Raw genomic sequence first — 12967 nt, forward strand, 5'->3', positions numbered from 1 at the left:
GGGCAAGCCACTTAAAACCCCTGGGCCTCAGTTTCCTCCTCTGTAAAATGAAGGAGCTGGACCACATGGCTTTTGAGGATCCTTGTAGCTTGAGATCTGAGATCTTATGATCCTAAGTGATTTTTTTTTTTTTTCGGTGAGGCAATCGGAGTTAAATGACTTGTCCAGGGTCACACAGCTAGTAAGTGTCATGTGTCTGAGACTGGATTTGAACTCATGTCCTCCTGACTCCAAGGCCAGAGCTCTGTCCACTGTGCCACCTAGCTGCCCCTCTAAGTGATTTTTTGTCTCTGGGTCTCAGTTTCCTCACCTTTAAAATAAAGGGCTTCATCTGTTGGTGGAGGAGAAAAGGTGATTAGATCTAGGATCTCAAATCACTTAAATCTAAATCACTTCCCTTCTAACCACTGTGCTGCCCAATTGCCTCTAATAGAATGTTGGATTTGGAGTCAGGACGTCCTGATTTCATATGTGACCTCAGACACTAGCCATGTGACCCTGAGCACTTAACTCAAGGTCTCTGTCCCTCGGTTTCCTCATCTGTAAAATGGGAATAGTAATAGCACTGGTGTCCCAGGGTGGTTGAGAGGATCAAATGAGACAATATTTATAAAATGCTTTGCAAACCTTAAACTTATAATAGGATCCATAATAATGATATATAAAGTACTTTGCAAACCATAAAACTTATAATAAAATTTATAAAAATGATATATAAAGTGCTTTAATTTATAAGATTTATATATAAAATTTATAAGATTTATAATAATGATATAAAATGCTTTGCAAACCTTAAAACTTATAAAATTTATAATGATATATAAAGTGCTTTGCAAACCTTGAAACTTACAGTAAGATTTATAATAATGATGTATATAAAGTGCTTTGCAAACCTTAAAATTATAAGATGATAATATGTTTATCATTATTGTTATAATAATAATTGTATGTTATAATAATATTTGTTATTAATATGTTAGAATATTATATGTTTTCATCATCATCATTATATTCTAGCAGATGGCACTTATTTTGTCATCCCTACAGTGCCTTAAAAAGGACATTTCTGACAACTGAGATGTGTCTGGGCTTGGGGCCAAGCTATAATGTAAAGGTTAATAGCTAAATATACATCTGCCAATGTCCTGGCAGGGAAGAAACCTAATGCTGACCTTGCCCAGACTCCATAAACAGGTGCAGGACTCGTAGCTTCCTGGAGCTTTGGGGGCTGAGTGCTGTTACCAGTCTAGTGGGGGCAGGGCTGATGCACCCATCCTATGGCTGAGGTTGTAATAGAGAGGCTATTTCTGCACCAGAAATTGTGCTGGCTTTTGATTTTGCCTTAAGGCATCTATGCAGATGGAAGCAGATTCAGAGATTGGAGGAAACTGAGCAGAGCTTAAAAGAAAAAAACTGAGGTGGGGGCTAAGTAAGAGTTTGATTCCTGGGTGGGCTGTAAGCTGCAGAATTGTGGCAAGCATGGCCTTAATGACCATAGATAATCAGGAGCGATCTAGTCCAACTTGCTCATTTTACAGATAGAGAAACTGAGGCCCTCAGAGATTAAGTGGAGTGCCTGGCACATCCCACCTTCTCACCTCTGTCTCTCGGAATCTCTAGCTCCTTAATGGGAGCTCAGTCTGCTCCTTCCAGTTATTAGTGACCTCAGTCTACCCCCCCATTGAAATTACTTCCTGTTTGTTTTGAATTTCTTTTGTATTTATTTATCTTGCTAGATGCTATACTCTTTTCTTAGACTATAAGCTCTTGGAGGACGAGGACTATTGAGTTTTTAGCTCTGTATCCCTAGTACCTGGAACAGTTCCTGGCACATAGTAGATATTTAACAAATGCACGCTGACTTGATTGTAGAGGTGTAAGGGACCTCAGAAGTCATCAGTCTACTTCGGCTGATAGATCTGAACCTGGAAGGAACCTCAGAGCTTCTTTCATCCGATCCCCTTATTTCACAGGGGGAGGAGAACAAAGATCCCCGAGATTAAATTCCATGCCCAAGGTCACCCAGGTAGTAAGTGGAAGAGCCTGGATCCCAGGTCCTCAGACTTTCAGTCCAGTCAGGGTGTGGGTGCTGGAGCCAGCTGCACCTGGCTTGGGAGAGCTGATAGTTAAATTTTTGGTATAAAATATTACCATCTTGGAAATTTTTGGTGTAAACATTATCATCTCGGAAATCGGCAAATGCCACAAATCAGAATTTGATTTATTGCTTGTCTGTGTTTACCAAAGTCATGGTGAAAAAGTTAATAATTCAAGTTAAATTTAAAAGTGTGTTTTGTGTACATTTCCCCCCTGCATGGCCAGTAATTTAAAGCCATTTTTTCTCCTTCTTTCCTTAGTATCCTGCAGAGATAAGGAGCTACGAATACGACCCAAATTTCGCCATTCGTGGTCTCCATTATGATGTACACCGGGTAGGTTTATTTTTTTCCCCCTCCCTTATAATTAGACTCTGTACATGACTCCGTATCTGCCCTGTAAAATGGGGCAATTTTGTTCTTTGTCTGTTACTCAGTTTAAATTGATCTTCAATGATTTTCTTTTAGTGTTTTGGGGTAATTAGTATGAATTATCCAAAACGACTTTGGAGAGGATTTCTTTCAAAGAGGCCGTGTGAAAAGAAGAAAGAAATGAGCTGATTTGGAGTAGAGATTTATTCACAGCATCAATCTTCAGTCCTTTGAGTAGGACCCTGTTACTTATTAATAGACAAAAGCATCTAAAAGGAACCTGCCAGGCTTTGAGTGTTGGTTTCTACGGCAGCGTTTGGTTTTTGCCATATATATATATATCTGTGATAAATGCCTATATATGCACATGCTTATGTAGAGAGGGCCTTTTGTTTTAGGGCTCACCGTATATGGCAGTGGAAGGCCATTGGTATGTGGGGTGAGTTCTCTCCTAGAGAATTTATGGAGACATGGACAAAAGTCACCCAGGATGGAGGGTGGGTATGGAGGGACTGAGATAATTTTCCTGGAAGGGGCTTCCACAGTGATGAGAGGTTTAGACATTATATCGGAAAGAAAATTAGATTCTCTAGTCGAAACCTGTGAAGCCCAGGGAAGGAGGTAACCTGCCTAAGGTCACCCAGAATCACAGATCTAGAACCAAAAGGGACGTTAGAGATCTCCTGGTGCAGAATTCTTAACCTGCCTGGTTATGATGGCTCTTAAGATGGTCCGTGGATAGATTTCGGCGGGGTCTGTGTAGTTGGATAGAAAAAAAAAAGGTACGTCTTTACTTTTGCTAACCTAACTGAAATCGAGCATTTGCTTCATTTATGAATAAAAAACAAAATAAAAGAAAACATAATTCTGAGAAGGGACACGTAGGCTTCACCAGACTTCCAAGGGGTCCAGGACACAAAAATAGTGAGGAATCCTTCCTCGAGCCCCTTATTTGAAGATAAAGGCCCTAAGGCCCAGAGAAGCAGAGTGACTTGTCTGAGGCTGCACCAGTACAATCAGAGGGAGAGAAATCCCTGAGTCCAACCCCCTCATTTTACAAATGGGGAAACTGAGGCCCAGAGAAGGCTCCTAGGATTGTATTGATATAGAACTGAGAGGGACCTTAAGAGGCCATCCGGCCCAACCCCATTCCTTTTATAAATGAGGAAATGGAGATCCAGAAAGGGGCAGTTATCTTTATAATGGTACCATCGATATGCATGTCTTATTGGAAGCTTCATACACTTACTGACTGTGTGACCCTGGGCAGGTCACTTAACCTGTGTTAGCCTTAGTTTCCTCAGCTGAAAAATGGGGATAATAACAGCACCCACTTCCTAGGGTTATTGTGAGAATCAAATGAGATAATATTTGTAAAGCGCTTAGCACAGTGCCTGGCACATAGTAAGTACTATATAAATGCTTAGTCTCTGCCCCCACCCGCTATCAGAAGCAAATAGTGTGCTTCCTTATTTTCGAAAGATAATGGTTATAGTATTAGTAATGACACCTATTCATTTGTCCATCCAAGACAAATGCAATCTCTTCAGTATACATGGAGATCATTCTGGATTATTTGTTTTTATTTAAATTTTTTAATTTTTAATTTAGGGAATAAAACAAGCATTTCCATAACATAGTATAATAAAAAAGATGATTGTACATGAAACTGCAAATCTATTATATACAAGCTATTCCTTTTAAATATATAATAAAGTTACCACATGAATTGTGTTTGTTTTGAAAGGCCATGTTGATGAAGATTGATGCTTTTCATTATATCCAGCTGGGAACTGTGTACAGGTGAGAGAAATTATTTGTTCACCTCTAATGAGCGTCATGGCCTTTTTTTTCCAAGGTAGTTGTTCACTTAAAGGCCTCTATGAGGATTGCTCCAGTCCTTTGATCTTATTGAGTAGTATTTCTGCTTGGCTAGTTCCGGGAGTCTGGATTTCATCACTATGGATACGCCAGTCGTGTTGACTTTTTTTCTTGCCCCATTGCCCTCCGATGGCGCTGGAGGAGAGAATGAGGCCGATGACTGTGCAACTCTGCCTCACTGAAATCCAGTTTGTAGGGGCAGCTAGGTGGAGCAGTGGATAGAGTGCTGGCCCTGGAGTCAGGAGGACCTGAATTCAAATATGGCCTCAGACACTTGACACTAGCTATGTGACCCTGGGCAAGTCACTTAACCCTAACTGCCTCACCAAAAAAAAAAAAAAAGAAAAGAAAAAAGAAAAGAAATCCAATTCACACCCATGTCATGACATCACCCTCATGATATCATTGGTCCTCTTTGCAAATGAAGAATGAACAACCCGCTTTTCTGGGGACAGTGAGAAGTTAACTATCTTGCCCTGGGACACACAGCTAGTATGTATTATATAGGCCAGATTTGAATGCAGATCCTTCTGACTTCCAGGCCAGCTCCCTAAATACAACACGAAGCTGCCTCTTTTTCAATCACGTTTAAAAGATAGAAAACCTCAATCTCCTCGAGGTAGGCAAGTAACAAGTGGTGTCTTCTCCACTTGTTCTGGATGGGGTAACTGAGGGACTGATGTTAACTAACTTCAGGTTACTCAGTGACGGGTCTAGGGTTGGAAATCCTTCCTTGTCTGGTAGTGTGGGATCCGGGAGGCAGTTAGGGCTCTATTCCCAAGGGTAATCTGTTAGAAATCTCCAGCTGCGCCATCACTGAACCGTCTTCCCTTCTTACTACCAGAGGGCTCAGTGTTGTCCCCGATGAAGAAGTCATCGAGATGTACGAAGGCTCCCACGTGCCCCTGGAACAAATGAGCGACTTCTATGGAAAGGTAATTGGGAGAAGATTGGCTTTTTTTTTTTTCTGTCTTAGAAACATTTTCTGGCAAATGTCAGCAATGGAATGTCGCTTCCACCTTTGGAGAACTGGCCAGGAGAAGTAGCGTACAGTGTAGAGCAGCTACCCGCACAGTGGAGAGAATGCTGGAGCTGGGGTCAGGAAGACCGGAGTTCAAGTCCAGCCTCAGATACTTCCTAGCTGTGTGACCCTGGGCAAGTCACCTCACCCTGTTTGCCTCAGTTTCCTCATCTGTAAAAAGAGCTGGAGAAGGAAATGGCGAACCACTCCAGTATCTCTGCCAAGAAAACCCCAAATGGCGTCACGGAGAGTCTGACAGGACTGAAAAATGACTGAATGAAAAACAATGGATGGATTAACATATTCATAGGTTGCACTTAATTTTGTGGAGGCTCACAAGCTTGTGAGTCCATGACATAAAAAAAATGTTAAAGACCCTTCCTGGATCTCCTTGTTTTAGAGGTGATGGATCTGAGGCCCAGAGAGGTGATGTGACTTACCTGAGATTGCACAGGTAGACTCATAAAGATGGGAAGGACCTTGGACATCCTCTAGTCCAGTGGTGTCAACTAGAAACAGGGGTCCCTGTGGGCCACATTTTGACTTAGAAAACCATCCATGAACATTATCTATGTTTTATTGTATTTTTACTTATTTTGTTAAATATTTCCTAGATACATTTCAATCTGGTTTGGGCTGCACTTAGAGGTATAGCAGGCCTCATGTTTGACATCTCTTCTCTAGTCCAGTATCCTTATTTTTTTCAAATGAAATAATATTTGTAAAGCACTTAACCTAGTGCCTGGCACATAATAGGTGCTATATAAATGCTTATCTCCTTCCCCCATTTTGCAGATGAGGAAGCTGTGGCCCAGAGAGATTGAGATCTACCCAAGGTCACACAAGTGATACATAATAGAGGCAAGATTTGAACCCAGAAAACAAAGAGATTAAGTGACTTGTCCAAAGATGTGTAGCTAGGACGTGGCCGAGCCAGGTTTTAAACCTGGGTCCTCTGACTCCAGATGCAGTCCACCCTCTGTTTTGTTGGGCTGTGTCTCTGTGCCCTTTTAAAGCCTGCATTTCCTCTCTTTCTCTGCAGAGCTCTCAAGGAAACACAATGAAGCAATTCATGGACATCTTCTCCTTACCAGAGATGACCCTCCTTTCTTGTGTCAATGAGTATTTTCTGAAGAACAACCTTGATTATGAGCCTGTGCATCTCTACAAGGATGTCAAGGTTAAGCCAAGGCTCAGATGAGGTTTGGGGGGAAGGGAGGAGAAGGAGAAGGGGACTGCGGAAGAGAGCCGGTCCTTGGTCTCTGCTTGACTGAGGAGATAGAAAGGCCTTGACTCATTTCACAGCTTTAGGTTTTAAAATGTATTCTTGGAGAATTTGGATTTCTTTCGTTTGTTTGAGAATCTTGAGCTTTTTAGGGGACCCCGTTACATCAGAGGAATTATTTTCTTGGCTCTGTACCAGTTCATACAAATCTCAAGTTTTTCCAAATTCTTTATTTTCATTGTTTCTTATGGTACAGTAATATTACATTACGTTCATATAATATCCATTACCCAATTGATGAACACTTTTTCTTCTTTCTCTCCCTCCTTTCCTCCCTTCCTTGGGCCAAGTTTGATTGTTACAATTTTATGACACAACCCTTCCCCCTCTTTTTATTGATATCTTTGAAAAATATCACCTTCATTTCCGAATAGACTAAACTATTGCTTAAAGCAATTAAAAAAGCCATTCAGCAAAGCAAACCAAAGCTGAGTCTGATGGCATATGTCCTGTTCCGTACCCCTAGTCCTCCACCTCTTCAGAGAAGGGAAGGAGGTGCATTTCCTTAACTGTACTTGGGGGCTAGGCTTGGGTTATTACAGTTACACAGCATTGAGTTTTGAAAAAAACAACAACAACTTTTTAAGGATACAGTCAATAATCCTGTCTCTTTATGAGCAGACAGCCTGCTTTTTTGTTTCGTTTTGTTTTTAACCTAGAATGAGAGGAAAGCAATAACCTACATGGAAAAGCGAATTTGGGGATTAGTGATTTCTAGGTTGATGACCAATTAATTTCCATGCAAGGTTACTAACAACCCTCCAGCCTGGCCACATCTCTTCTTGCTAGAGCTTGGCCTTTCTGTAGCATCTATAGTAGCGTGTTGTTTTTCAGTCGTGTCTGACTCCTCATGACTCCACTTAGGGTTTTCTCAGCAGAGATACTGAAATGGTTTGCCATTTCCTTCTCCAGCTCACTTGACAGATGAGGAAACTGAGGCAGACAGGGTTAAATGACTTGCCCAAGTTCACCCAGCTAGGAAGTTTTGAGGCCAGATTTGAGCTCAGGTGCCTTCATGACTCCAGGCTGGGTACTCTATCCACTGCCCCCTCTAGCTGCCCCTGGAGTAGTGTACATTGGCTTGACTCAGGGTTGCCATGTTAACTGGGCTTGGGCTCCGCAGCAGCCAGGCTAGTGCTGACTCTGATCTGCAAGTGTTTGGTAATTCTAGCCTCTCTTTTCAGGCGCTGGCTTATGCATGCCTTTTGGATGGGCAGGGCCGGGAAGGGTCATGAACCTCCAAATTCCAGGGACAAATAACACAGTGAAGCTCTGCTTCTGATTTGCTGCATGGGGGATGGCCAACGTATTACTCTAGCTGCTGGCTGCTTGGTTGTTGGGCCAAACAGGACCCCTTTGTCAAGTATATCTCCCTGCTAGTGGTGGGGTGGGAATGTATCACTGGGGACTAAGGAGAGAGCCAAAGAAGAAGAGCTTGGTGGAGGGCACGGGACTTTTGTTTTGGAGTCAGAGGGCATGGGTTCCAGTCTCAGCCCTGCTGTTGTCTTCCTTTCTGACCTTGGGCAAGTCACTTAAATTCATTGGGACTCAGTTTCCTCATCTGTATGGCCTCTGAGGTCCCTTCCACCTCTAGGTTGATGATTCTATGACCTGGATTCAAATTCTGGCTCTGCTATGTACTACTAGCTTGGTCAAGTTATAGGCCTCAGTTTCCCTGTCTGTAAAATGAGCAAATTGGACTTGCTGACCTCTGAGGTCTCTTCCAGCTCTGAATTGTGGTCCTGTGATGTCTTGACTTGATTGTTCTCTTTCCTCTGGTGACCAGGAAGCCAATCTGGCTGCTGTCCAAATGGGAGGATGTCAATCAATTGCATGTTCTCCCTCTCAGCCCCCATGCTGAGCATTGCTTTGCAACTGATGCACATCAAAGTACAAGCTTTTTTTTTTCCCCATCAACAGCAGAAGGTATTTAAGGAAAGGAACAAAGCTGAGAATGAAACTAGTGTTTCAAGCACTGCCAAAACTATAGATGAGACAGTAATTACTCTAGGGGTGGTTGGATTGGATCGTGAGTCTGGCTAGCATGTCTTAAAACTGTTCAATGATCTTTTTTTGGCTGATTAAAAGTGCATTGATCTTTTGCCAGGATTCGATCAGAGACGTCCACATCAAAGGGATCATGTACAGAGCAATTGAAGCGGATATTGGTGAGTCAAGGCAACAAGCATTTATTAAGCGCCTGCTGTGTGCCAGGCACTGAGCTAAGACTGGGAATACAAAGGAAGGACCAAAAAAGGCCCCACCCTTACAATTCAGAATTTCACATTCTCTGTGAAGATGCCTTCTGCTTTCTTCTTGCCCTGCACCTGTGGGTGGAGGTGTGTCTTGTCAGGTTACCTGCTTGGGAAAGAGCGCTGAGCTTGAAGTCATGGGACCTCAGTTTGAATTTTGGCTCTACCTCTTATTAGCTGGGTGACTCTGAGCCACTCACTTTCCTTTTCCGGGCCTCAGGTGCCCCCTCCGTAAAATGGGGGGGGAGGGTGGTGTTGGACGAGAGGGCCTCTGAAATGCGTTGGAGGTCTAGAGCTGTGAACTTAAGATTGTTTTGGAATTTGCAGGCCCCCTGAATCCAGAACAGAGCCACGTTCCCTGTGTCTTTGCCTTTCTGGATTCATCTTCCCATCCATGTCCTGGTTGTAGCACAGACCAGAGGGAGAGGATTGGGGACTGTCATGGCAGCTCCCGCTTTCTCAGCTCTGATGCAGTGGACACACCTGAGGTCAACGTGGCCATGCGTTTGTGATGGGGACAGCCAGGGCTAGAGATAGCTCCCCTTCTCTGAAATGTATAAGCCACTCCCTGGTGCTGTCTTTGAATTTGAGACCTTTTGTTTTTACATCATCATCTATATTTCCACTTGTAGCGCCATTTCTTATAACAAAGATTTTTTTTTTTTAAAAAGGAGAAAAATCTGGCAATGTTTAAGTAAAAAAATAAAACTTTAAAAAGGATAAAAGGAAAAATACTGACGTTATGTTATTACTCCTTCCCCCTTCCAACCTTTTTCTCTGCAGAGGACTTGGGAGAGGAGTCTTTCTTTGTATCTCCTTTGGGGTCAGGCTTGTTTTTGAGAATTTCCCAACATTCATTTCCCATTATTTTGTGGTTCTTCTTTCCAGTTCCATGGCTGCAGTCATTGGACGTGTTGTTTCACTTTGCATCAGTTCATATAAATCTTTTCATATTTCTCTGGATTCTCTGTGTGTTTGCCTCCCTGGGATGTTAGGGCGTCACATGTAGACTCACAGGAAGCATCTTTGGGACAACTCCAGGAGCAGAGACGCCTGGCCAGGAGTGATAGGGACATTATCTCATTCCCTCAAGGTTTTGATTTCTTCTTCTAGGTCCCTATAGTTTCAGAGATTTTTATCACCATCATTATTATTCTGGCTATGTGGAGATTCTCCCTTCTTAGCCAGAGTGTTCCAGAATTGGCTCATCTTACTGGCCCTGGAGTCCAAGCCTTCCCGCCCCCAACCCCGAACAAGAGACCTCTCTCTAGCATACTCAGCAAGTGTTTCTCCATCCAAGACATCCAGTGAGAGGAAACCCACCAGTTCCCAAGGCAGTGTCTGTACTGTTGGGTGGTTCTCATCATTGGCGAGATTTTCCTGACATCAAACTTCAATTTGCCTTTTTGAAGCTTCTACACTTGGCTCCTGATACAGCCCTCTGGGGCCAAACAGCATGGATAGAGCATTGGGCTTGGGGTCAGGAAGACCTGGGTTCAAATCTGCCTCAGACACTTGCTAGCTGTGTGGCCTGGTCAAGTCACTTAACCTCTGATTGCCTCAGTTGCCTGTAAAATAAGAGGTGGACTTGATGACCTTGAAAGTCCCTTCCTTCTCTACAGCTACGCTCCAGTAAGAGGCATAGTGACCAGTACTAGGGAGATGACGTTAATCCCAACTTTTGTGCGATAACCTTCCTTTTCTTTTCTTTCTTTCTTTTCTTTCTTTCTTTCTTTCTTTCTTTCTTTCTTTCTTTCTTTCTTTCTTTCTTTCTTTCTTTCTTTCTTTCTTTCTTTCTTTCTTTCTTTCTTTCTTTCTTTCTTTCTTTCTTTCTTTCTTTCTTTCTTTCCTTCTTTCTTTTCTCCTTTCTTTCCTCCTCTCTTTCCTCCTTTCCTTCTTTCCTCCTTCCTTCCTGGGTTAAGTGACTTGCCCAGGGTCACACAGCTAGTTAAGTGTCTGAGGCTAGATTTGAGCTCAAGGGCAGTGTTCTATCCACTGCACCACCTAGCTGCCCATTTTTTTGTTTGTTTGTTTGTTTGTTTTGTTTTTGGTGATAACTTTCCAAAGACTTTTGAAAGCAGGTACCACATTCTGTCCCTTGAGTCTTGTCTTTTCTGGGCTAACTCCCATTGTAATCATGGTGTGTGTGAGCAGTGTGGCAGAGTGGATAGAGCACTGGCCTTGGAACCAGGGAGCCTTGAGTTCAAGCCCTGTCTCTGACATGTCCTGGCTGTGTGACCCTGGGCAAGTCACCTAACTTTTCAGCGTTCTGGGCAACTCTGTGACATTCTAGGAGGCAGAGTAGGTCCCAACCTGCTGGTTGAGGGAGTTTCATCACCTGGACTTTTTCTATCCCAATGAAATCTCAGGGCCAGACTTTATCCTCATTGTACTTAATTGTTGTCCTTGTTCTGTGCTTATCTTGTCTACCCAGCTAGATGTGTCTTAAATTTTTTCTTGTGCCCGCTTTCCCTGCCTCCTCCAATATCTAGACAAGTCCTAGGAACTTATACATGCTAAAAACATGCTTGTTAAATTAACCAGTAGGCGCTCAGGAAATACCTTTTGGGTTATAGATCATAGATTCTGAGGTCAGCCAATCAACAAGCATTTTTAAGCACCTGCTGTGTGCCAGGCATTGTGCGAAGCCCTGGGGATTCAAAGAAAGGCAAAAACAAGCCCTGACCGCAAGGAGTTCAAATTCTCATGAGGTACACAACACGGGAACACAAACAAGATATGTACAGGCTGGAGAGGGGATACCAAGATGAAGGGATGAGGGAAGGTTTCTTGCAGAAGGTGGGATTTTAGGTGAGATCTGAAGGAAGCCAGCAGGCAGAAACAGGGAAGGGGAACATTCCAGGCATGGGGGACAGCCAGCAAAAATGCACAGAGTTGAGTGATGGAGTGTCATGTTTGAGGAACAGCCAAGAGTCCAGAGTTTTCCAGATGAGTTAACTGAGGTCAAGAGGTTAAATGACTTACCTGGGGTCATACATCTCCTAAGTATCTGGGGTAGGATTTGAACCCAAGTCTTCTTGACTTTCAAGTCTAGTCCTCTGTCCACTCTTCCATGCTGGTGAATTTAACATCTGTGTGAACTTCTCTGTTTCTCTCTTAGAGAAGTATATCTGCTACGCTGAGCAGACCCGAGCGGTGCTGGCCAAGTTGGCGGATCATGGCAAGAAGATGTTCCTTATCACCAATAGCCCCAGCAGCTTTGTGTAAGTCCGTAGTGCCTAACTTGGCTGGCTGAATCTAATTTGTTTCAGAACTTGGAAATGATGTATCAGAACACTTTAACATTGGGCCAATGTGACTTTGAATGTTCTAGGGACAAAGGAATGCGATACATTGTTGGGAAGGACTGGCGGGATCTGTTTGATGTTGTCATTGTTCAGGCAGAGAAGCCCAATTTCTTCAATGACCGGCGGAGGTGAGCCTCTCCTTTCCCAGAAGGCTGGATTTTAGGCATTTACCCCTAGCATGAGGGCTCAGTTTGGGGCGTGTCTTTTGGTGAAATTCCTTGATGAAATCACAAGCATTCTATCTTATAAGTATTTTTTTTTTTTTTTTTTTTACCACCTTTGGAAAAGAAATTCTGAGAGTGGTGAAAACTCATCCATCAAAATGGTTCTGAGCTCATCTTTGGCTGGCAGAGTCAGGCTTATAAGAAACTTGTATATATTAGAAGAACAAAATGTAGCTTGTTTTATGAAGATGAGACATACAGAATCTCAGGAGTATAAGAAGGATTTGAATGATAAGTCTACTAGCCTTGTGACCCTGAGCAAGTCCCTTAATGCTGTTTGCCTCAGTTTCCTCATCTGTAAAATGATCTGGAGAAGGAAATGTCAGATCACTCCAGTGTCTCTGCCAAGAAAACCCCAAATAGGGTCATGGATATGGCTGAAATCTCTCCACAACAACGACAAGTCTAATCCAATTTCCCACCCATTATGGGAATCCATATATACAACAGACTGTCCTTGAATGCTTCCAGTGACAGGGAGCTCAGTCCTGACAAGTCAGTCCATTTGATTGTAGGAGTTTCAATTGT

At 43.0% G+C, this 12967-nt stretch overlaps 1 protein-coding gene across 1 annotated transcript in view; it reads left to right on the forward strand.

Annotated features, from left to right (window-relative positions):
- Positions 1-12967, forward strand: part of NT5DC3 (5'-nucleotidase domain containing 3) — an 80858-nt gene that overhangs the window by 41389 nt on the left and 26502 nt on the right. Inside the window, exons 3-9 of the mRNA XM_027855879.1 lie at positions 2358-2432; positions 4216-4271; positions 5194-5284; positions 6413-6550; positions 8763-8823; positions 12029-12131; positions 12242-12343. Coding sequence (XP_027711680.1) covers positions 2358-2432; positions 4216-4271; positions 5194-5284; positions 6413-6550; positions 8763-8823; positions 12029-12131; positions 12242-12343 — 626 coding nt within the window. The remainder of the gene's footprint in view (positions 1-2357; positions 2433-4215; positions 4272-5193; positions 5285-6412; positions 6551-8762; positions 8824-12028; positions 12132-12241; positions 12344-12967) is intronic.

Source organism: Vombatus ursinus, unplaced genomic scaffold (genome assembly GCF_900497805.2).
Source record: "Vombatus ursinus unplaced genomic scaffold, bare-nosed wombat genome assembly UNPS02011334.1, whole genome shotgun sequence".
Classification (NCBI taxonomy): Eukaryota; Metazoa; Chordata; class Mammalia; order Diprotodontia; family Vombatidae; genus Vombatus; species Vombatus ursinus.